This window comes from Lutzomyia longipalpis, chromosome 1, assembly GCF_024334085.1.
Source record: "Lutzomyia longipalpis isolate SR_M1_2022 chromosome 1, ASM2433408v1".
NCBI lineage: Eukaryota > Metazoa > Arthropoda > Insecta > Diptera > Psychodidae > Lutzomyia > Lutzomyia longipalpis.
The window spans coordinates 5,136,868-5,160,576 of NC_074707.1; the positions used below are offsets into that span (position 1 = coordinate 5,136,868).

Consider the following 23,709-nt stretch of genomic DNA (forward strand, 5'->3'; position numbering starts at 1 on the left):
AGAGAATTTAATTCAGATTCATTTAAAGATTTTATGTTATTATTACCTGCTGTAAGACACACAGAAAAAAAAACAATCCAATTGTGGTTAGAAAAAAAAATGAGAATTTGTCGGAATAGATTGGCTCATAAAACCACATGATGGCCTAAATGTCGCGTGCCAAATTTTCACTAAAACTTATAACTTGTGCGGAAAATTTTTCACTCTCACCACACACAACATAACTAATAAATCTCAATTGGGATTTTCATCTCATTTCACTTGAGACGAGAAGAACAATAAAAATAAAAAAAGAAATATTATATACTTTCGTCTCTTTCATTCATCAGACAATTTTGTATGTATTTTCTTCTCTGAAACTTCCATCAATCCGTAGAAGAATTCGAAAGTTATGACTTCAATATCTATACTTCAATTTATACAAATAATATTTGCTTATTTGCTCTTTATTTATCTTCTTCTTTTTCATCCCTTTTGCTGCATTGAAATATTAAAGAAAAACTCTACAGAAAAGCTTAAGAAGATAAAGAACAAAAAAACAGAGAAGAAAAGCTTCACACCTTATCGATTAAACATTTATAAACTTGAGCGGGAAGATCATTTGCAAATGATGCAAAAAAAAAGAAAAAAAAAACTTTCCAACATCCACCTTAATGCATTCAACCATTTCGCACAGAAAGATAATTTTTTTTGAAGAGGAAAAAAGTGCATATTAATGTTGGAAAAGCATTTTTTGTTGTAAGAAAAATCCCTGCGGCATCTCTCTTTATTTTTGAAAATCACTCTCCATTTCATTTAATGTTCTTTTGTTCGATGAAAAGATGCCCCCAAGACGCAACCAGCAAATCCCGGAAGTTCCCGCCAAACGCATTATGTTTTATAAGAATATATATCACATAACAGTCGTATGAAAAAGAGATTTCTTCATCATTTCACCATGATGAAGAGACACGACTTTTAAATTATCTAAAACGACCTTTACGTGCAATTAATTTGGAATAGGGGAAAATACAATTCTTCAATTCACTTAATTTTTCTTCTAACCAAGAAAGATACAATGAAGTAAAAAAAAAATAAATAAATAAATATCATTTACTATGCATTTTGCCAATTATTTTCCTCGCTATATATGTAGATATATACCCCAACTAATCGTCTCAATAATTTTCTTCAGCACGGCTCGTTGACTGCGAGATTAAAGACTCTTATGGAAGGTAAGGAGAAAGAAAGAGCAAATATAAAGCAATATTCTTATTAAATCTCCCCACCCACAACAATCTTAATTGAAAGATTTTTACTTTCAGAACAAAAACTTTCCCCCCTTAATGCATTGAAAGAAATTTTTGTAAACCAACACCTACAATAAATTAAGCTTTTCCGCTTGAAACTTGCAAAATAATCCACACTACATATTTGTAATACAAAATATTTTAGACATCACGACCTTACTTCCCATCAAATTAAATAAAAAAATCTTTTGCAATTGACTTCTTCACCCCACTCGATGCGCAGAATTATTGCATTTCCTGCGAATTATGGAAAGAAAAATCGAGCAATAAACTCCCGAAACCATAAAATTATTCTTTTTTTTTTATTACTTCATCGTTAGAAATGGAAATTTTCTCGAAGATTATATCAGAGATCAATACTTGGCAAAAGGAAAATTTCCTCTTTATCCGGGAAAATTATTATTCCCATCAACCAAAAAAAAGCTCTTTATATTGAGATGCAATTTGTGATGAGAAAGAAAATGGAGCAGAAAGATATGAAAAATAATGAGTTTGTAGGAAATGGGTGAGCAGCTCTCTTGCTCAGCTCTTTTTTGCACTTAAAATAAGTTAAATGAATGTAAAAGAAACCCAGAGAAACCAATTACAACTCTTTGGGGATTTACATGAAGAAGTTTGATAAAACACATAATACCGCATAGGGGAGACTTGGGTAGAATGACAGGAAAATCAATCTTTTATTATTTATAAAATTTTTCAAAGTGTATATTTAACCCTTTAACGTTCAACGTGAAACATAAAAACATTGAAACATGCGCTCTTTTATCGCGATTTTTATTCTATGAATTTTTTTAGAGGACTTTTCTCAGTCAGAACGTCTTTTTTTGCCCCTTATGCGTGAATTTGATGCATTTCTAACATGGAAAAACAATTACATTAATAAATAATTGAAAAAGTAAAATGTTTCACGTTTGGGTCAGCGTATGAACCAAAAAACGTTAAACGGTTAAGGATACCTTTAAAAATAAAATTTAATATTCGGTGAAAGTCACGAAAATCAAAAAATGTTTATCTGCCGAATTTTTCGATTATTTTGCCAAATTATCCGAATCTTAGCAAAGAGAAGAATCATGTAGAATAATCCGAATAGTCAGAAACTTCTTGATGAATAGTTGCTTGAATTTGCTTGACCAATAAAATCTTAATTTTCTTGACGAATAATCCGAATCTTGGCAGAGTTTTAATCATGACAAACAATACAAATCTTGTTCAAATGGAAATAAACAGTCCGAATTTTTTTGACGAATCATCTGAAACTTGACGAATAATTCGAATCTTGACAAATAGTTCAAAACTTGGCAAACAGTCCGAATTTTCTTGACGAATATTCCGAATCTAGACAAATAGTCCAAATCTAAACGAACAGTCCGAATTCTCTTGACGAATCATCCAAAACTTGACGAATAATCCGAATCTTGACGAATATTTTGAACCTTCTCAACGATTAATCCGAATCTTGCTAAATAGTCCGAATTTTCTGTGTGAATTGTCCGATTCTTGATGAATAATCCGAAGATTTTTATTCAGATAAACACTCCTTGGCGAATATTTAACAGTTGATTTTTTTTACTTATTCTACGCCAATTTGCCCCAGTCTTCCCTATATTGATTGTATCTTTTTTTAATGATTATTAATAAAAAATATCTCATTTACTATACATCCCAATTAGTTAAACGTAAAAAAAAGAATATTAAATTTATCAAAAATATCTAAATAATCTCTCAATGATAAGATTTTTAAGACATTTTCCTCCATCCCATGGAGGATAAAAAAAATAAAATTGAAAGCTTAACATCTTAATTTTCCGCGATTTCATTTAAATCTGCAAAGTACCATAAAATTGACACTGAAACAACCAAGAAAATAACCTTTCCTAATCCCCTTTTGAATCTCTTCACATCGTCTAACTCATTTTGCATCCAACTCCAAGATAAAACTTCCATGTAAAACAACATTTAATGCTCTCTCATCTTGAAATTTCCCTCCAAATCTACACCGCCAACATGGAAATTCATCTGCTGATGGGGATTTTTGCATGTTTGGAATGCAAAGAATGTGTTTTTGCTAAAAGTAGTACCAACAAGTTAAATAAAATCATCTCTCTTTCTTCCTCAAACATTTTTCCGCAGCACTGAATCCCTAATTTTTCATCGTGTTCAAGAAATAAACAGAAATCTTTCTTCATTTCTCTTTGGCTTGAATCTTTCCTTTTCTGTCTGTGTTATTTTGAATAAAAAAAAATACCAGCGTTGGAAGAAGAAAAAAATTGTGAAATAAGAAATAAAAAATTCCACAAGAGTGCAAAATTTATCGCGTGAATCGCTTTTGGCGCAAAAGATTGCATTTTAAACCCCATAACATATAAGAAAAAAGAGAGAAAAGCTCCAAATGCAAGGTAGAGAGAGATTTGTCGTGTGGTTAAAGATGAAATGATACTACACCACTGAACGGGGATGATCAATGGAGTTTTTTCTTCTTCTTCGTGGTGGGAGGCAAAATATTTACCTTTCCACCTTCTTCATCGTACGAAAAGGCAAAAATATATTGTTGTAAAAGAAGCAAAATACACGTAAAAGCACAACCACAGAGTCAAGCAACAAGAAAATTGCTTTGGATACCTTCACATGTGGCGCAAAATGCTGAAGAAATCATCAAACTTTTCAGTTTCACACTGAACTCAACGCTAAGCACATCGCAAAAAAGAGACGAATCTTTGGGATAAAAATTCTTTTGAAATACGAACGAATTCCCCAAAAGTTCCGAGAAAAGTTCACTGATAAAGAACCAAAAAGTTCTTTTAGAAGAAAAAAATCAATTATTCATTTCCCAATGGATTGGGATGAATTCATCAAACATTCCCTGTGATTGCTTTCACATCCCCTTTCCATCAGCAGTTCAGTTCGACTTTTATCAGTGACTGTGAGTGAAAAATTGTTCCCTCCATGATTTACTTGTGAAGTTTTACATCGAAAAAAAAAAGGAAATACCCAAAAAACCAGCCAAAAGAAATCCAAGAAAAGTGTTTTTGTGAGTAGGATACGAGTGATTAAAACAAGACGAAACCCTTCTTCAAACCATTTCAACTCTGAAATCGGAGATAATTGTTGTGAAGAATTCTGTGTGCGTCTTTAAGCAATAGAAACAATATTTTGATTTATTTTAAAGAAAAAATGGTTAATGTGAAAAAATTCCCTCATCGAGTGTGTCTCATTGCTTTTGTGGTGAGTTTGCAGTGAAGAATTTTTCGTTGAAAATAATTTTTTTTTATCCAAAAATGAAAATTCGTTTAAAATTCAGGCCCTCATCATCCAGACATGCAGTGCCAATATAGACAGAGACATTCTTCTGACGCCCAATCAAACGGATAACCTTCCATCCTACAAATTTCAACACTACGATCCAAGTGAATCTTCTCTGCAGGATATCAGTGGAGAAAATGTTGTCACACATGCCCCATGGGAGGAAGCACTCAAGTACACAGCTTACCTTGCATTGGCACAAAATACTGTGTAAGTTTCTTCACTTCCTTATTCTATTCCCCAAAATGCAACACATCCCACCCCCTTTGGGGCACTAAAGTTAATTTTAAAGTAGCAAAAAGCTTCAAAAAGCTCTGACACTTCTCCCACAGGGAGAAACAAGCGCAAGAGAGTGACTAAAAATATGCAATTTTCTATTAAAAGAACAAATATTTGTGTTGGAGAATAAACTCTCTCTCTCTAAATTTTAATGGGATATGGAAATTATAAAACAGCGATGGCTCATACACCTGTGCTATATATAGTGTGCTTTTGTACTTCATTTTCTCCCGTTTTTGCCATCGAAAGAGCAAAGCTTGTGCTTTTTTCAAGCTCGTGTGCGTTAATTTAATTTAAAATTTAATGCAAAATAATGAAAATTAATTCCCAACAGAATCTAATTAATTTTTTTTCTTAATTGACTGATGGAAAAGCTCTGGAAAGTGATTATCCAGCAAAATTGTTTAGAAATAAATTTCTCACTCAACTTTATTGGGGAATTTTGCTTAATAAGAGATATTATTAACAAGGACATTTAAAGTGTTTAACATTTTTTACTAACTTTAGATAATTTCTTACTAAAGTTTGGAATTTAATTTCTAACATTTTATGATTTATTTTACAAAACAAAAACTTTTGTAAACTATGTAATTTTTAGATTGAAAAAAAATATATTTTTGACTGAAAAATAAAAGAAAACATTGCTACGTTAACTTTTAGGCTGTTTAGACACTCGCCACTGACTTTAATAAATTAAGGACTTTTAACAAAAAAAAATGGAAATTTTCTTATGTATTTTTTGGATATAACTTTTAAAATGAATAAAATCTTAATTTAAAAAAAAATTAACTAAAAAAAAGAAGATTTTTTTAAATCAATCAGTATTAGTCTAAATTTCTTCTTAATTTCTCCAAGAAATTCTAAATAAATTGAAGTTAAGAATCAGAAAGAAATTAATAAGAAAACTGTTGACTGTAATAACTTTAAATAAAGTTAGGTCTTTTAGAATTATTTAGAACTCTAAAGAAACGACAGAATGTGAGCAAATTCCAATGATTCCTGGAATATTACAATTTTCTTTCCAATATTCCCTATTTTTCAATGAATCTTCTTTCAATTAAATTTTTTTAGTCTTTCGTAGCGATTTCCTTCAAAATTAATTTTTAAAAATCTCTTTTTATAGAGATTTTCTTCAAGACACAAAAAGCTTTTAAAATTCACCGTAAACACAGCAAAATATAACAATATAATGAGAAAGTTTTTTCTAAAGTTTAAAGCTCAAGTTCAAATGCAAAGGATGATTGCTTAATTTCTTCTTTTATTTAATCTCTTTTGCGTGAATTGTGCAAACAGCACGTATAGGCTGTACTATAAACTATGTGCGTGAAAATGGTGAAAAAGAAAGAAAGAAAATATCACTTGTCGGTGTATTATAATTGTGAAATGACGAGATAAAAGATTAAGAAAAAGCGTCAAAAGTTTTTTTTTTATTTACGGGGTTATAATATAAAAATAAAAATAGAAAAAGACAAAAGAAGAAGGTACTTGAATGCATTAACCTTGCGTCTATTTGTTCCAGCAATACCATTCAAAGGGGAAACAAAGACAAATTGCCACCAAAGAGCGATACAATGAGGTTGCCCGACACCGAACCCACTGCTGCTGATGACACCACATCAATGAACGATGCCCTACGTAGAGCACCTCTTGTAGGATATGACATGACAAATCTCCCAAGATTTGGTGATATTATCCTCATGGCACGGGGACGTTTGGAAAAGTCCCCAAATGGCCAATTTCGCTTTGTGCAGACAATCGATGGGCCATTTTGCATTGAAACTGATTGCCTGCGTGAAATGCCACACAATGTAACTGCCCTGTGGTCCGTACACAGGATAAGGCATCGTGATTCTGAGAGAAAACATCGCTACGAATTGAGATTTAGTATTGTTCCAATTGGGGAGAATCTCGGCGCAGACGGTGCAAAACGCGACGCGAGAGCATTCAATCATGCCCCACATCAGACACGAAACTACATTCTGCGTGATGATGAATACCCAAATCTTTTTAGCAGCCTTCATGGGGATGGCATTGCGTACGGGACAGAACAACCCCAGAGACGCTACGATAGGGTAGTAACCCCGTCAATTTCACGAACAATCTTTGATTTTATGCCCTTCTTCAGGCGCCCAACAGTTCAGCAGCATCAGCCGTCATTTAGCAGCTACGGCGGCTTCCCCTTTGGGCCGTTCACGTATAAAACCATGAGGCCGTCGTACGAACTCAATGCCGGCGAAATAATGGTGGAGAAACCCATGAAGAGTGTCTACATTAAGCGCCCATCAACCTTCTCACCCAATTACCTCTTTACGTCTCCATCGAAAAACCGTGACGTCTACGTAAAGCACTTTATCCCAGAATTCGTGAAGCTTCCTGAGGAGAAGTTCCCTCCAACCGGCACAGAAGCCCCTAAGCGTCCAATTCACCATCAACTAGTAAAGCCACACTATCAACCAACACCCCTTCCTCCACAGTACGACAACGGAGCTGCTACAACAATCAGACCTAACATTCCAGCCTTCCCCTATAACTACGTCTACGCTGATGGTCTTGTCAAACGGCCCATTTACAAGCCAACCTTCACTGCAGACAAAAACAACCTGATTGAGTACGTCAAGTACACTAAACCCGTTGTAGATCACACCTCATCCGCTGAGTACGCCGAATACGTCAAGACGAATCTACCCTTCACAACAAAGTACAGCAACGACGGCGGAAAGTTCCAAAATCCCGAAACAACAACCTTTGGAACGGGGCAATTTGTTCCACACGATGCTATATCCTTCCCATCAGCTGCCATTGCTAGCTTCCCAAATACCCCGTATGCGATTCCTATTCAAGTTCAACTAGTCACCCCACCTGGCTTCCAGTACGTTGCTGCGGATTATCCAACAACCTTCCGTTTTATGGCTCCAGCTATACAAATTCCAAAGCAGCAACAGCAGCAACACTATGCTCCAACTGCATCAGCTACACCCCTTCCGCCATCAGCATCAACCCAAACGGAAGCCCCTTCATCCCCTTCTGCTCCATCAGCCCCGTCAGCCCCATCTGCTCCATCCAGCCCTGACTCCTTCACACCTTACGTCCCAAAGAGATCATCAACAATCCCTCCCAATACGTCAGGCGGTCATGAGTACAAGAAATTCCGTTCAAGTAGCAAATACGAACGAACGAGGTATTCAGATCCTGATCCACTCTATCACAATGACTACTTTACAACACTCATGCCATACAAGAGACCCGTTGAGATCACTACAATCCGTCAATCTCTCCCTGTGCGTCATGCCTCATCATCCACCCCGTATCCATCAACATCAACATCTCCCTCCCCATCAACACCTTCACCATCAATCTCCTCTTCAGCCTATCATCCAATCACCTCCCCGTCAAGCCTCAATTCCTATTCCACAAGCTCCCTCTCCTCACGTCAGGAGACTTCCCATAATTCCCGCAGTAGTACCGTTCGAACGTACTTCCAACCAATTGTTGCTGAAGAGGTGAAACAATCCTCCGAAGAAACGGACAACTCCAATACGGATAATGAAGTTTTCCCTGAAAAAACCTACAACGAAGCCGCCGCAATTTCATCAACAAGTCGTCCAGATCTCTTCTACCAGGACTCAATTAACGCCCAACTTCCTGCTCCTGAGAATGGGCGAGACTACAGACTGCAGCACTACGAAGAAACATCTCCTGAACCATATAGATCAACATCAACTACACCTGTTCTCATAACACCAACAAAACGTAGCCCTGAAGATCGTCCTCATAGGCACCCCTCGACGACTACACGTCCTACACAGACTATTCCTCAAACTACAGCTGCAGCTGCTCAGGCTGTTGTTGCTGCTTCATCAACAACCCCTGGGGGGACACTAAAGCCCCGTGGGAGCTACCGCAAGAGGTTGTATCTGCCACGAACAACGGAAAAACCCGTGCTGAAATGGATGCCAAAACAGAGACGCCCTAGACCGTCATCCACAACCCCAAGATCAACACTCAGTACTGAGACGACAAATACAACCCCAAGGACACTCCATCGTCGTGTCCATCCTGTTCGAACAACTTCCACCACAACAACCAGCAGTACGACAACAACATCCCTTCCGCCACCATCTGTAATCGGACCAACGGCAATTGATGATGTCTCACTGTCATTGGAAGAGAGCAAGAAACCAACGGAGAATGTAATCACCATCACACCGAGCACAGTGAGAGACTACGAAGATCCCACGGTGCAGACAAGGCAGAGCTACAGTACATCAATCACATTTGAATTGGGTGAACGAATCCCACACTCACTGGCCAATGTCGTCGTCACGGACACCTCAGCACCGGAGCTGGCCAACGAGATCCCCCACCCGGAGCCCGTGATCGAGACAACAACACAACTAATTGAAATGGTGCGCGCTGAATTGCAGCAAATTCCCACAAATGTCACCAATGTTGCTCTCTTTGCTGCCGAAGAGGAGGCCTCCCCATCGGCAACACCAACAGCCGGTGAGGATGGTGAGACCACCCTGGCACAGTTGGCACGATCAATTGTCGATCATGCGAAACGCATCACGACGGAAAATGATCTACAAACTACAACAGCTAGCGATTAATGCATCCTCCTAAACTTTTAGCAATTATTCTCCCTTTGTAGTTATCTCTCCATCTGACCCCTGACCCTGACCTTCCGTAACATCTTCACGCCCTTCTCTCTCTCTCTCTCTCTCTCTCTTAAAGCGCGTTTAATGTTTATTTTCTTCTGTTTATTTGTGAAGTGTTAAAGTTTTACAGGCACAAATACGAAAGAAGAAGAAAAAGAAGTAAAAACGGAAGTTCTTGGTTGGTGGAAGTGAATTTATAGAAGACAGAGTCTTATGAGAAAAAAAGAAAAAATATATAAATATTTTCCAATGAAAAAATTATAGAAAAAACGGAAAATATTGTAGAGAAAGTTTAATGAATTAAAAAAAAATAATGAAGCTAAAAGAAAAAAAAACTCTTGAGCTCTGTTGATGAATAATACCAATGAAAAAAAAAATAAAACCAGAAGTAATTTATAAAAAGATTTGTAAAATATTTGTAAAAAGAAAAAATAAATAGTTATTTTTTAAATTATATTTTGGCGTTTTTTTTTTGACGATTTCTTTTAGGATTTTCTGGGAGTTTTTAGGTTTTTTGTAAGTAATAGTTTCTAAAGATTTTTAAAAGTTTAAAAATTTTTAAAGACTTTTTGTAAAAATATCTTCTAATTTTTTTTAATACTTGTAAATTGATTTTAAAAATATACTTTTTTTTACGTTTTTCTTAACCGTTTTATTTTATTTTTTTTTCAATTTTAGGAAAAATGTGAAAACTCGTTTATTTTATTAATTTCTTTTTAAATTAAAAATTTTTAAATACTTTCTTTCCTTTTTTTAAACTTTTTTTACAACAATTTTTTTGTAATTCCGATGAAAAAAGAAAATAATTTCAAAGTATTTATGTGATTTGTTGTACTTACAGGATTTAAATTTTTTTTTTTTAATTTTAGGTTTTAGAGATCAATTGAAAAATATTTTCTTTTCTTTAAAAATAAATTGGTGAAATCAATCTCTAACGAAAGTTATATTTTCAGAATTTATTCCTTAAAGGATTTCAGGTATTTATGGTACTTGAAGGATTACAAAAAATAATAGTAAGCTTAACGAATTTTGAAAATTTTTAAAGAATTATTTAAAACGATTAAAAGAAAATCAGATTTCCCCAAAAATTTAATTTTAAAGTATTTATGGGATTTGTGATACTTACAGGATTTAAAGAATTTCCTTTAATTCAAGATTTTAGAGATCAATTGTAAAAATTACTTTTTTCTTCGAAAAAATTAGTGAAATTAAACTCCTTTTTCTTTAAAGGATTTGAGGTATTTATGGTACTTGAAGAATTAAAAAAATAGCAAGCTTAACGAATTTTTCATTTTAATTTATAATTTTAAATAAATGAAAAAGAATTAATAATTTTTTAAGAAAGTATTTATGGGACTTGTGGAATTTTCAAATACTTTTTTTTTTTTCATTTTCTCTTTCAAGATAAAAAATTCCTATTCGCAGAAACTCCCAAAATTAAATACAAAGATGATTTTTCTAGGTAAAACTTTAACAGAGTACGTAATAAATCCCCCCATTCCCACTCTCAAATACCGCAAATACCAAATTATTCAATAAAACATCAATAAAAAAACAGTCGGAAGAAAATTAGTCAGAAGCGTATCAATTGCATCAGTAGTGCGCAAAATATATTTCACCATGGCAATCAAATGGCTCATTTTCCATCTTGTTGGGTCCATTTGCATTGAATGCTGGGACGGACAAAGACAAAAACAAAAGAAAAAAAAAGAAGAAAATATGAATGCGGAACTTACCGGCGCCCTCGGCGGAGTATTTGTAGATCGGCTCCGGGGCCACGGGAATGAGCCGTGAATACGTCTCGGGCATCATTTCCTTGATCATCTGATGGTAGGAGAGACGGAGGCACTTGTGGAGGACCTCCTGGATGAATTTTGGACGTGGATGCTCGGGTTCTAGGAGTAGGCAGCTGTCCCAATCGTCCCAGGACCAGCGGAATTGGAAATTGCTGAGATGGTAGGAGAACCAATTGACGAATCTATCGAAGCACGATGTGTTCATGGAGTCAATGCGCATGAAGAGAATCTCCGTGGCCTGGGCAAGGACTTGGGGCATTGTAGCCGGCTGTAGCTTGCAGAGTTCAATGAGAATGGACCCGTAGCAGATTTCGAGGTATCGTGGAGTCGGCATGTGGAAGAGTTCAGCAAAGATGACCTCAACAATGCAATATTCGAGGGGAATCTTGCTCTTGTAGGGGAAATTGAGCAAATGGGCGGCACAGTCTTTGCGCTCGCAGTGATACGTCTCAATTATATGATGAAGATGCTCCTCAATGAGGAAGCGCTCAATGGAATGAGCTCCGGGAAGAATTGGCCCATCGGGGCAGTCAGTGTAGTCAAACATCCGGTAAACTACCCACGGCATTGGGTAGACATTGCTCTCCTGGTGCGATGGAGGATGAATTACGGGCAAATTATGCTGCAAAGCTTCGCAGAGAATTGAATCGAATGCCAAATAGGGGCGAGGGATATGCTTCTCAGCCCAATTATCCTGACGCAACTTCCTTATTTGTGCCCAGAGACAATCCAAGTACTCCTCCTGCGGGTGTGGAGCATCCACAGACCACACCCGGAGGGAATTGTGATGCTTCTTCGTGCGCTTATTGAGGAAAACTTCAATCTTCACGAGAAGACTCTCCAAAGCAGTCTCCTTTTTCTCGTACAAATCCCTCCCAACCCACGGGAGGGTCGACAGCACGGCAAAAACATACCAATCCCGCCTCACCTGTGGCACGGTATCCTCATTGCTGACATCCACCATATTGTCCAGAAGCTGGAGGAGCGATGTGGCCGAAATTACGTGGCAATTCACAAGATCCGCAAGGAAGCGCAGGGAATACCGTGCAGCATCCCAACGACACATCTTCAAGCTGGACTTGAATGTCTTCACAATGAAATCCACCAGCTCCCCGCCAAAATTGTAATTCTTTGCATTCAACAATCCCACGAGAGTCGTGTAAATTGTACATTTTTCCGGCATCCGGATAGCACAATCAGACAGAATGCGCAAAATCCTCGCACGGAAAGCTCCCAAATCTGCCTCAAGCACGGACACCAAACCCTCGAGATTGGACTCGAGAGAAGCCGTACTTTTCTCTCCAACGCGAATAATTAAACTCTCCAGACGATCCTCCACCTCCTGAGACTCCGAAACACGGCGGCGTTTGCGTCCCCGTTCAGCTGGAGGAGCCCCTTCAGAACAACAAGAAAAATCCACACAAAAGTGAGGTTAGTTTTTTTAGCAAATAAATTTCTGCAATTTCTCCAACTTACCCGGCATATCTTCATCATCGTAACCTCGACGGCGAAGCATTGTTCTTCTCTCGCGAAAATTCACTCACTTTCAGGAAGTTTTTCGCAGTATTTTCCACACAAATCACGAAAATTAGAGAGCAAAATATTTTTGTTCAACCACAACACAAACAGAAGCTTTTCAATGCTTCATTGATGTTTCATCCGAGGTTTCATCTGTGCACCTTGACATAACCTCTCTAAAAGGGACAAAACCTTTGTTGTTCAGCGAGAAAAGTTTTTTCACAATTTTCTACCTCAAATTCGCAAAAATAACAATTTAATTTACAAGAAATCCGTCTGGCGGAGGGAAATTCTCGATAAAATGTCTTTTCCGGCATCTTCGAGGTTCTCCGTGCTGCAATTGGTGGGAGACAATCAGAGAAAGAAGGGAAAAAAACAGCCGGAAAGTGATGGGGGGAATAGCAATAAGAAAGCCCAGAAGCCCAAACCGAAGAAGGAGTGGGAGAAAAAGCCCCCACCGGACGGGGGTAAAAGCAAAAAACCCGAACCTGTGAAGGAGGAAGTCTCAGCAAGGGTAAGATTCTCATTTTTTAGCTTCCCGGAAGAAATATTGAGAAAATTGTTTCTTTTTAGAAGCAAAAACAGCTGGAAAAGAAGCAGAAGAAGCGGGAAGAGCACATCACGGAGAAGCAGTGGAGTACATGGCAAGCAAAGGATGCAGAGTATGTGGATGGGATCTTCGAAAAGGATCTCAAGGCGGCAATTTTGCAATCACAGATGGAAGAGCAAATGCGGCAGAAGGAGAAGCCTGCTGTGCCACAGGAAGAGGATTCTGCGGGGAAGAAGACAAAGAAAGTCAAAAAGCTCTCGCTGCAGGAGTTTATGAGTCAATCGGGTGAACAAAGCTCTTCCACGGAGGCTCCGGATGAAGGTCGAGCATTCAAATTCAGCGAAATTGAAGACAGGGTGAAGGAAATCATCCGGAGGGAACAATACCGCATGATGGGATGCCCGGTGAATGGCCCGGAAACTATTTTGAAGATTGATGATACCCCCACGCCAAGTCCAGCCGAGGAGGAGGACAAAGATCGCCAAATTGCCGCACTGGAAGCCTCCGTAGTGGGGCTAAAGATGGAATTGAGTGAGTGGCAGATGAAGTACGAGGGGGCTAGTAAGCTCCTCGAGGAGCAGAGTAAGCTGATTAGTGTACAACTGGCCAATCCCACGACTGAGTCCCTCCTGAAGAGGATTGACGATCTCCAGCGGCAGCAGGTGGAGCTCTACCATGAAATTGGGAGTCTCCACGTCCTCCTGGAGCAGGAGAGATCCAAGAATCAGAGCGATGGATCAAAGATCAAGGTAAAACTTCATTTTTTTTTCTTTATTATTTTATTTTCATCAATTTAATTGAAACATTTTCCCTCCAGAATGGTGGAGTGAAGAAATCTGTGCGCTTCTCTGCTGCTTAAATCTCCTGACCAGCTCTATTGGAGTATTTTTTTCATCCAATTTAAACTGTAATAATGATAATCTTTTGTACCATTTATAAAGAGAAATAATTCAATTCTCATTCATTAAAGAAGTTTTTCTTTTATTCTTTTTCTCTCAACGTTCTTTTTCTTGGCATTTAAAATCCTCTCCCTCCATCATTCCGGCGGCACCAAGAAAAAGGCCTAATTTTCCTGACATTTTCCCCAAATTATCTGCCTGCCTGTGACAATTTTCACCCCTTTCCCTTTGACCTTTTGCTAAATAGAGAATTTTTGTGGTTGAAAAAATCCCCCAAAACGTGCAAAAATCACACCTTCTCACCCCCCTGGCCGTGATTTATTAATTTCCCGTGCGTTTTTGGGAGCTTACAATAGTCAGGCAGAGTCATCAAAAATGCTCCTTTACACCTCACTGACCATTTGCCGGCGATGCAGGATTTATCTCGCTTTCCTGTCCCTTGGAAAAATTAATTGAAATGATTCGTGATTGGGTTTTCACGTGAAAAATTTTCATTCAGCAGAGTTTTTTCCACAGGGGGCTGACAAGTAATTAAATAGGAGTTTTCTTTAGGAAGGTTTTCTAAAAAAAATAATTTCTTTTATTGAAAAATTGAAAAATTTAATTTAATTGATTATTTTTCAATTGCAAAATCAATATTTTTTAATTCATTTTTTTTAAGTATTAGATTAGCTTGATTAGCTGTAATTAAAATTCTTTACTGTGGCGCCATCTGGGGCTTAAAATCTCGTAAAATTTTCCAAACTAGCGTAATCTAGTGGAAGATTTTTTAAAGCGAAAAAGACATCAAGAACGAACTCATTATTTTGTAATTAAATACAATAATTATAAAATAAACTGAATTAAACAAATTAAAGGATTTTTTAAACACTGAAAAATAGAGGAAATTAGAGTTTTTAAAACTAATTTACAGAATAAAATTAAACAATTAATTTCCAATGACTGAAATTTTTAAAAGGAAAATTTAGTGAAATATTTCGGCACGTCTCGGATTGAAATCAATTTCCTTTAAAATAAAACTTGAATTAAGTAAAACAAGCAACGAAAGCAAAATTCTAAGTTAATATAAGTTTTCTTTAAAATCATAAAAAAAAAAACATTCTTTAAAATCTCGTTCAACTTTATTTTATTAAAATAATCTATTTATTATTAAAGTTCTTTAATATCCTTTAAGGTCTTTAAAATGTATTTTATTAATATTTAAAAGTAGGTATTTTTTTTGGATTAAATGAATTGTTAGAAGAAGATTTATAACTTATTTCCGACAGTTTATTTACTTTTGATGATTTTTTAATCTTAAATGTTTGATAAAATTGATCCATTATCTAAAATTTTTTTTGATAGTTTTTAAATTCATCGTTTTGGTTTAAAATTTTTAAAAAATATCTAACTGTCACATTTCTATAAACTTTTGTTTTATGGAGTTCCTTTTGTTCCATTTTAATTTTGTATGATTCATTTCACCTCATTAAAGGTGATTAATTTAACCCCATAGTACCTATAATTTTCCGAATTTCCTTTCATAAAATTTTTCTAAACTCTTTTTTTTTTTAATTTTTTAAAGAAAGTTTTGAACCTTTTTTAAATATTTGTTTTACAAATAATTTAACTAAATTATTTTAAAAGAATTCATTATTAGAACGCCTTCAGGTATCCTTTAGAACTCATTATTCAAATTCAAAGAACGAGTAGAATAAATCCTTTTATCCTTATCCGCTATCACTGCATGAATTTTACGGGATTTAAATAAATAGATTTGCAAGCAATGAATGAAAGCGGGAAAAAATGAGAGACATTGAGGAAATTGAGTGGAAAAAATCCATTCTTTTCCCCGAAAAAAGGGAGCACCATCCCCCTCAATTGAGGGGGTAGCTGATGTTCGGGGGAAATGTGCCAATCAAAAATCCGCAGAAAAATTCAATTATAACTTGTGGTAGTCATGTGATGATTTATGGGTGAACGTCGTTGTCTCTTGACGGGAAAAATTTTTGAGAAAAATCCCAACGGCAATAATAAATCATCAAAAGATAATAATTCACTCAGCACACGGTATCCATTTACAGCGAAGGGGGTGGGTGGAAGAAAACTCGAAAAAAGGCGACATTATAAAACCACCCCCCTTCTTTTGCTTGGATTTTCCATAAAGGAAATTATTTCGCTAAGGGATTGGGAAGTAAATAAGTGCGCTCCTTCTTCGGTGGTTGGTGTCTTTCTCATCTTCCACCCACCACCCACAACGCACAGAAGAACCCCCTTCTCCCCTAAATATTGTTTGTTTGCCGGATGAAGAGCTCAGAGGAAAAATATTGTGGCTCATATTTTAATATTCTCAAAATTCTCGCGTGATGATATTTCTTTGTGGGTTGAAAAGAGGGACACCCACGGAGATCTGTGAGACACACCCTCAACTCACCCAGAGCTTCATCATCCCCATGGGAATCGACATACAATCCAATATGTTTTTCACTGCAGTGTTGTCCCCTCAGAGAGGGAGAGATTTCAAAGAATGCCACACTGGGAATTATTTTCTGGGAAAGGGTGGAGAGGGGAGAGAACTCTTCCGCATGGATTGCATTGCACAAAATATCCCCATCCCTTGGAGAAAGCGGGAATCAACCCACTCACTCTGCCAATAATCATGCAAAAAATCACTTTAAACGATGATATAGAGACGACACAGAAATTGCGGGGGTGGTTGTTAAAAAAGGATTCTCGTTTCGGGATAAATGTTTACACAGATTTTCAGGGAAATCGGATTAGGAAATTGATGTCTTTCACCGAGGAGAGTTTTCCAATAGTTTTCATTCCACGAATTCAACCAATCGTTTGGAATTAAATTGTTCCAACAATTGTTCAGGGAAGTTGGACGACAAAAATTAGATAAGTGTGGGAGGAATTTCCTCTTTTGATTCACTGAATCATTGATTTTTTTTTCACAAAATGATTTGTGATAAATGGGCAGTGGATGGTGTTGAAATGGATTAATTTTGTAAATCTTAATATATAAAGCTGAAATGTTTGTTTGTCTGTGGCACATGAACTCCTCCGAAACGGCTGGGCCGATCTTGATGAAATTTGGTAGGGGAGTAGAGGGGGTCAATACGAGTTGCAAGCGCTATATGGGATTCCGCCCCAACCCCACTTTATAGCGCCCCCACAGAAAAATTGATTTTTTTCCATTTTCTACCTGCTGAAGGGTCAGATAACGGGATTTTTTTATTTAAAAAATTTTTCGGGGTACCGTATTATTCAATTCATCCCCCTACGCCCCCCTTTTATAGCTTAAAATGGAGTTTGCTCACACGTGATTGAGGGCTCGGGTTGACTAGTTAAAAATAATTTGAAATGGTCCATATTTTGTGTTTAAATTGACATAATCCAAGGATCAAGGTAAAAGGGGGGAAAAAGGTCAAACAGTTCAATAAATAAAAATGTCTTTTGAATTTTTAACAAATAAAACCTTATTATGAATCCATAAAACGTTGCTAAAAAATTGTTTTTAGTATTAGAAGAAATTTTCAAAGAACAAAGATTTTACGTAAAAATTCTCATTTTACTGGCTTTTTAAAAAATAACAAGGGGTGTTTATCTGGCGAATATTTTGGATTTTTAGACGAAAGATCTGAATATTTTACTTCACATGAACATCTTTTGCTAAAAACGGAACAACTCAAAACCGATAAAAATCCAAAAACGTATTTAGAACTTTCTGGTTTGAATTTAGTCTTTTTTTTTGTTGAATTTACTACTTTTTAGCATTAATTTACTACTTTTCGGTTTTAGTTTAGTCCTCTTTTAGACTTTATTAACTTTTTTTTTAAAAAGATTTGTTCCTCAATCTGTGCTGTTTCGGAACTGAAAACCAAGTATTTATCGGCTTTAATTCAGTCTTTGTTTTAGAGTTGAATTTACTACTTTTCTGTTTGATTTAAGTCTTTTTATGCTTGATTTTAACATTTTTAAGCCAACACTGAATATTTAAATTAGCGAATCCAAAAATCCAAATCACACACAACCGTGAACGAAAAAAACAAAGGCGATATTAAAAATAAAGTCTAAACTAAATAATGGGCTTGATTCAGCGACCAAGAAACCCTTGAAATCTTTAAATTTTGTACTGAAATTTCAAGATTTCAAGCGAATTTCAAGGGTTTCTTGGTCGCTGAATTAGGCCCAATAATAATAAATTAGCGAATAAACCGAATATTTGCGAAGATCGGAATAGTTTTGTTCAGATAAACCCCCCTTGAAAAATAATTACCTGCAGTGCTGTAATCACGTGGATAAGCCTTATCAGAATAAATTGAATAATAAATTGAAATTAAAAAAAGATATAAAATATTAAAAAAAAAAAAAAACCAAACTCTTCTCCATTTGATTGACATTGCAATAATTTCCCATCATTTTCCGCAAAAAACTCTGGTTTTCAAACACCCACAAAAAAAGTAAAATAAACTTCCGGAAGCTGGCAGCTTATCAGATTGAGCGAGATTTCACATTTTACATTGCCAGCTCTTTTTTTTAGCACCCTCAACGTAAATCCCCCGACGAGGAAAAATCTCTCAAATGCATTTTCCAAATACATAGAGAGAGAAAAAATCATGCATATAGCACAAATTAAAATAGTTGCTGGGGAGGGGTGTAAAAAGCATTGGTTGGTGGAAGAGTGGAAAAATCGGAGGAATGGCCGATAATCTCGCAGCATCGTGATTTCCCTCGCCATGAGTGCATCACCATAATCACGATTGTGTCCTGGGCAAAAATTCCCCGCAAGGCTCTTCCTGTAAATAATCCCCCCGCGCACATGGATTCCCCGCGTGGATTTGTGAAGCATTCTCTGAGTGGTACTCCACCCACCCACCTACGGCAAAAAAATATCCATCCATGGTTAGTTATCCAGCTATTTGATGATGCTCAAATGCGTACGAGACACAGGCAGAGGAACCTTTTGTGGTGCCACCAAACACACACAGAAAAAATCCCCACAATCTCGCTCTATTTTTCTCCCAGCATTCTATATAGAATTTATGCGCTTCACGGTTTTGCAAAAAAAAAAAAAAATACAAAATCTCCGCAAACAAGGGTGGACGCCCACCTCCATATGCGATGGCACTTTATTCATCATAACAATTCCTCAACTCTACAATCCGCCTCTATGCTGAATTTTTTTCTCTGGTGCGTTTGTTGCGGTGAAAATTTTATTGTACCAATGCCTATACAGCCCCTAATCCCAAGTACAACAAACCCCCTGCAATGGATGGGTGGTGGTGGGAGGTATTGTGTTGAGCAGGGATTCATCTCTCCCGTGATCAGTCAATTGAAAATTATTTGCAAAATAGGGATTTGGTGGAAGTATTTTGTGTGATTGGCCAAAGGATTTGATGAATCAATAAATGTCCTGATGAGAGTGATTGGGTGGCTCAATAAATAAATTCTCTGTTTAAAAAAAAGTTCTAAATGACCTACATGAATGAATAAAATAAATCTTGTTACTTGTTGAAGTATTATGATTAACTTACAAGAAATAATTTGCGAAAGAGAAAAGTCTTTTGATTTTTTTTTATTTTAAAATATTCTGTAGAATTTTATTCTTTGTTTATTTAGAAAAATCTTTGAATTTGCTTAGATTGTAGATAAATTCAGTCGTCTTAATTATGTTTGTTTAATTCTCTACTAAAACAATGTTAAATTATATTCATTTGAATTAAGTGAACGACAAAATTCACATGAAAATGATTCGTATTCATGTTTCGAATAAATTCATTTCGAAGCGAATTTAATTCATCATTTTATAATCCGCTTCGTATTCATAAATTCCGAATAAATTCAGTAGGAAATTCACATCAAACAACCACGTGATTAACAACTTTTGGCGGGAAAACGAACGCTCTTCGTCACTATATTAATTTCCTCGGCTTTTCTCGTTCTAAAGAGGTTTTTCCATGAGGAAAAATTTTCCTTAAATATCAACGATTTTTTAACGAATAATTTCATGTTTATATTGAAAGAATTATCTTTGAATAGAGGAGAGCGGGGCTAATAAAGTCACTTAAGGGTTTGGAAAAAGTTTAAAATATCATATTTCCTAATAGCTAGATAGAACAAAATGATCTGAGAAAGAGTTGTAGGGCAAGAAATATCCTAAAGAATTGAGCTATACATTTCGTTTTATCTGTTTGGGGAATATGATATTTTGAGCTTTTTCTAAACCCTTAAGTGACTTTATTAGCCCCGCCCTCCCCTATAATTAAATTTATTTGAGAACAAACAGAATAATTAATTCACGATTATGAATTTAACTATTTTATTATTTTTTCAATAATTCAGATGTAGCATAATGTGCTACATCAGCTACATAAAGTTAGCATTAGAATTCCTCAATGGTATCCCCCATATGTTTTACCATCCACATTCGCTTCGTATTCCCTGGTCGGGTTCAGTTCGCTTCTGTGGATTGAATGCTGTGGTCGGATTGTCAGTCCAGTGTGAATAAAAAATCCATAAAATAATCTCAATTCAACTTCCTAGAAAAATGAATCAATTAAAGAAGGAACCAATAAAGAAAAGGATGCACAGGAATATGAAGGAGAGTCAGAAGGAGCAAATGATTAAATTTTTGGATGAGCATCCACGGCTCAAGGAGGGTCGTTGTGACCGCAACTTCACCACAGAGGATGCTCGTCGTCTGTGGCAGAAGATGGCTAATATCCTGAATGCCATGGAAGGACCCAAAAAATCCTGGCTGTACTGGAGGAAGTCCTATGCGGATTTACGATGCTGGCAACGACGGACTGGGAAGCAAATCTTGGTGAAGAGGAAAATAATCCCAATCCCCAGTGATGAAGGAGATGCTGCTGGAGGGAATTTTGGGAGGTTGCCAAAGAAATCCCCACAATCTGATGACAATGATGTTGTCTGCCACATGATTGGGGAGACGTTCATCAAGAAAATCCCACCAGCTCGGAGCTCAACTTCTGCTGCTGCCCAATCAACTGCACGAGTTCAATCCTCTTCAACAACTTCTTCATCACCAAAACCTCGTCCTGCTGCGCATCGGAAGCAAATCCCCGATAGTGCAGTGAAGATTGAGGATGCAGATAGTATTGCATTTGTGGATGCAAATAATCTTCCGGATGATCATGTTGAGCATGAGTACTACAGGAAGAAGCTGGAATTGCTGGAGCGCCTTAGTATGGCTTTTGAGACTCAAGCTCAATCCATTCAGATTCAAGCTGATGCCTTCCTGGAGCTCAATGAGACAATGAAGAAAATCCAGGAAACCCTCAACAAAATTGCAAATCGTATTCCCTAAAGCACGTTTAGAAAATAAATTAATTATCCTGGGAATTCCTGGAGGATTTTTTTCTGTCCCGGAACTCATGCATCGTCGGCTGAGACAGCATGTGTTGTAATGTGATTTCGTTTTGTGAATTCATCCGACGATTTCCACAGTAGATGACAGAAATCATTCGAATTAGTCGTGAGTTGTTTGAGCAATGAATTCAGAAGGAATTGCCGGTGAAGGTGCTTCCAGGCACTATAAAATGACTAATGTTCAGAAGCAGAAGTTGCTGCAATTTATGGAGGATCACCCAAAGCTCCAGAAGGGAAAATATGATTATTCATTCACAATGGAACAAGCTCGGGATCTCTGGATGAAACTCACAAAAATCCTCAATGCAACACAAGGACCAAAGAAAACCTGGCTTTACTGGAGGAAGGTGAGACACTCCTGATTGTAATCTCCGATCAAGGATGTTGTAAATTAATTAAATTCTTCATAGTCCTGGCATGATTTGCAAACAATGCAGCGAAAAATCGGGAAAACAACAAAGGAAATCCTGGCTGATATGGAAAGAGATGTTGAGGCTGAATCTAAAATAGAATATCTCGATGTTGGCAGATTAGATGGATCCGTAGATCAAAAGGCACCAACATCCAGCTCACCAGCGGTAGTTGTTGCATCATCATCCAGAGGAGCTCCCAAATTGACAAAGAATGAGAAACTTCCGGATAATTTCGTTTTGCTCGATCATGATGATAATGTTGAGCATGAATACTACAAGAAGAAGTTGGAGCTGATGGAGCGTCAGACCATTGCTTTTGAAATTCAAGCACAATCCCAGCAAATTCAGGCTGAAACTCTCCTGGAGATTGCTGAAACGATCAAGGATGTTAAGGAAATGCTGAAAGATATGAATAACCGTTAAAGGTTTAATTTTTCTTTATTAATTCTAGTTTTGTAAGAAAATATTTTTAATAAATAAATAAATAAATAAGGAAACAAACAATCTGGTCTGTAAAAGATTTATTTCCACAACTACAACAGTTCGGATTCCACGTGTGGACAGACCCGGTGTTTTGGCAGAAACAGTGGAACTTAATCCAAAAGCAAAGATTCAGAAGTGAATTCAGGGATTTATCAATTCCTTTATAAGCATTAGGAAGTACTTATATCTTCTGCACAGCAATGAGTAGCGACGACGTTGAGATCTGGCCAGACGGTAGGCGTCGGTACAAGAGAATAACAGTCAAGCAACAGGAGAGGATGTTCAAATTCATTGAGGAGCATCCACAACTCCTCCAGAGGAAGTACAATAAAAATTTCACAACGCTGCAGGCAAGACGACTCTGGGTTAAATTTGGTGAAGCTATAAATGCTGTTGAGGGACCCAAGAAGACCTGGATGAACTGGAAGAAGGTATCTGCGGATTTTAGGCTGATTTATTAAACAATCCCTCAATGCTAAAACATTGCCTTTCAGTCCTTTTTAGACATGAAATGTCGAAGAGATAAGCCTGAAGGGAGAGGCTGCAATCTCCAACTGCCTAACGTTCAACCTTCCGATGGTCAAACACATGAGGATGATCATATTGATACTGATTATCCTGTAGATGTGAACAAGCTTGAGCATTTGACTGAAACATCTCCTCCTGAGAGAATTCAACCATCAAGGACTTCCAAACGAAGCTCAAGGACAATATCCAGGAGATCCGGGAGTATAAAAAGCGATCCTGAGAGTCCTCCAGAAGTTCACAATGACAGCAATGAAGAAAACTACAACTGTGACGATTACAGCAATAGAGATGAGCTGCTTAGGAAGCAAATTGAGGTGATTGAACGACAAACGATGGCATTTGAAACTCTGGCTCAATCAATGCGTCTCCAGGCTGAGGTATTCCTCCAGCTGTCCGAGTCTGTGGATAATCTTACATCCGTTATTAAGGATTTGAAGAAGAGTTGAAATTCCTTTTCAAAATCAGACTTCTTAGAATAAAGCACATATCATAAGAAATCTGCAAAATGTTCTTCAAAATAATAAGCTCAAAGGAAGGAAGGAAGACTTATGCAGAAGGACTCCTTCCGGATGTGGCGGCAAACAGTTTTCATTTTTGTACTGAAAGTTCAAGATTTCAAGCG

General features: G+C 36.8%; 6 protein-coding genes across 6 annotated transcripts in view; 4 read left to right on the top strand and 2 right to left on the bottom strand.

Moving 5' to 3' along the window:
- The window catches only part of LOC129786663 (nuclear cap-binding protein subunit 1-like), a 303,879-nt gene extending 290,916 nt beyond the window's left edge, over nucleotides 1-12,963 (bottom strand). Inside the window, exons 1-2 of the mRNA XM_055821821.1 lie at nucleotides 12,799-12,963; nucleotides 10,362-12,717 (exon numbers count right to left, since the gene is read on the bottom strand). Coding sequence (XP_055677796.1) covers nucleotides 11,120-12,717; nucleotides 12,799-12,838 — 1,638 coding nt within the window. The 5' untranslated portion in view covers nucleotides 12,839-12,963 and the 3' untranslated portion in view covers nucleotides 10,362-11,119. The remainder of the gene's footprint in view (nucleotides 1-10,361; nucleotides 12,718-12,798) is intronic.
- LOC129786719 (glutamate-rich protein 2) overlaps nucleotides 1-23,709 on the bottom strand; it is an 871,459-nt gene that overhangs the window by 290,916 nt on the left and 556,834 nt on the right. The gene's annotated exons all lie outside the window — the stretch shown is intronic.
- On the top strand, nucleotides 4,094-9,978 carry LOC129786649 (mucin-2-like). The gene is made up of 3 exons (XM_055821792.1): nucleotides 4,094-4,511; nucleotides 4,588-4,799; nucleotides 6,388-9,978. The coding sequence occupies exons 1-3, from the start codon at nucleotides 4,461-4,463 to the stop codon at nucleotides 9,476-9,478; spliced, it is 3,354 nt and encodes a 1,117-aa protein (XP_055677767.1). The 5' UTR covers nucleotides 4,094-4,460; the 3' UTR covers nucleotides 9,479-9,978.
- Nucleotides 12,995-14,375, top strand: LOC129786697 (G kinase-anchoring protein 1-like). The gene is made up of 3 exons (XM_055821877.1): nucleotides 12,995-13,354; nucleotides 13,414-14,139; nucleotides 14,208-14,375. The coding sequence occupies exons 1-3, from the start codon at nucleotides 13,142-13,144 to the stop codon at nucleotides 14,247-14,249; spliced, it is 981 nt and encodes a 326-aa protein (XP_055677852.1). The 5' UTR covers nucleotides 12,995-13,141; the 3' UTR covers nucleotides 14,250-14,375.
- On the top strand, nucleotides 21,679-22,569 carry LOC129786724 (uncharacterized). Its single transcript, XM_055821914.1, has 2 exons — nucleotides 21,679-22,010; nucleotides 22,074-22,569. The coding sequence occupies exons 1-2, from the start codon at nucleotides 21,786-21,788 to the stop codon at nucleotides 22,497-22,499; spliced, it is 651 nt and encodes a 216-aa protein (XP_055677889.1). The 5' UTR covers nucleotides 21,679-21,785; the 3' UTR covers nucleotides 22,500-22,569.
- On the top strand, nucleotides 22,661-23,703 carry LOC129786716 (uncharacterized). The gene is made up of 2 exons (XM_055821902.1): nucleotides 22,661-22,990; nucleotides 23,054-23,703. The coding sequence occupies exons 1-2, from the start codon at nucleotides 22,760-22,762 to the stop codon at nucleotides 23,531-23,533; spliced, it is 711 nt and encodes a 236-aa protein (XP_055677877.1). The 5' UTR covers nucleotides 22,661-22,759; the 3' UTR covers nucleotides 23,534-23,703.

What these genes read in the sequence shown, in the direction of transcription:
- LOC129786649 (XM_055821792.1), top strand. Translation starts at nt 4,461, where the DNA reads ATGGTTAATGTGAAAAAATTCCCTCATCGAGTGTGTCTCATTGCTTTT. An exon ending in TGTGTCTCATTGCTTTTGTG is followed by an intron (nt 4,512 to 4,587) that starts GTGAGTTTGCAG and finishes TTTAAAATTCAG; the next exon opens with GCCCTCATCATCCAGACATG. An exon ending in GCATTGGCACAAAATACTGT is followed by an intron (nt 4,800 to 6,387) that starts GTAAGTTTCTTC and finishes TATTTGTTCCAG; the next exon opens with CAATACCATTCAAAGGGGAA.
- LOC129786716 (XM_055821902.1), top strand. Translation starts at nt 22,760, where the DNA reads ATGAGTAGCGACGACGTTGAGATCTGGCCAGACGGTAGGCGTCGGTAC. An exon ending in CCTGGATGAACTGGAAGAAG is followed by an intron (nt 22,991 to 23,053) that starts GTATCTGCGGAT and finishes ATTGCCTTTCAG; the next exon opens with TCCTTTTTAGACATGAAATG.
- LOC129786724 (XM_055821914.1), top strand. Translation starts at nt 21,786, where the DNA reads ATGAATTCAGAAGGAATTGCCGGTGAAGGTGCTTCCAGGCACTATAAA. An exon ending in CCTGGCTTTACTGGAGGAAG is followed by an intron (nt 22,011 to 22,073) that starts GTGAGACACTCC and finishes AATTCTTCATAG; the next exon opens with TCCTGGCATGATTTGCAAAC.
- LOC129786697 (XM_055821877.1), top strand. Translation starts at nt 13,142, where the DNA reads ATGTCTTTTCCGGCATCTTCGAGGTTCTCCGTGCTGCAATTGGTGGGA. An exon ending in AGGAGGAAGTCTCAGCAAGG is followed by an intron (nt 13,355 to 13,413) that starts GTAAGATTCTCA and finishes GTTTCTTTTTAG; the next exon opens with AAGCAAAAACAGCTGGAAAA. An exon ending in GCGATGGATCAAAGATCAAG is followed by an intron (nt 14,140 to 14,207) that starts GTAAAACTTCAT and finishes TTTTCCCTCCAG; the next exon opens with AATGGTGGAGTGAAGAAATC.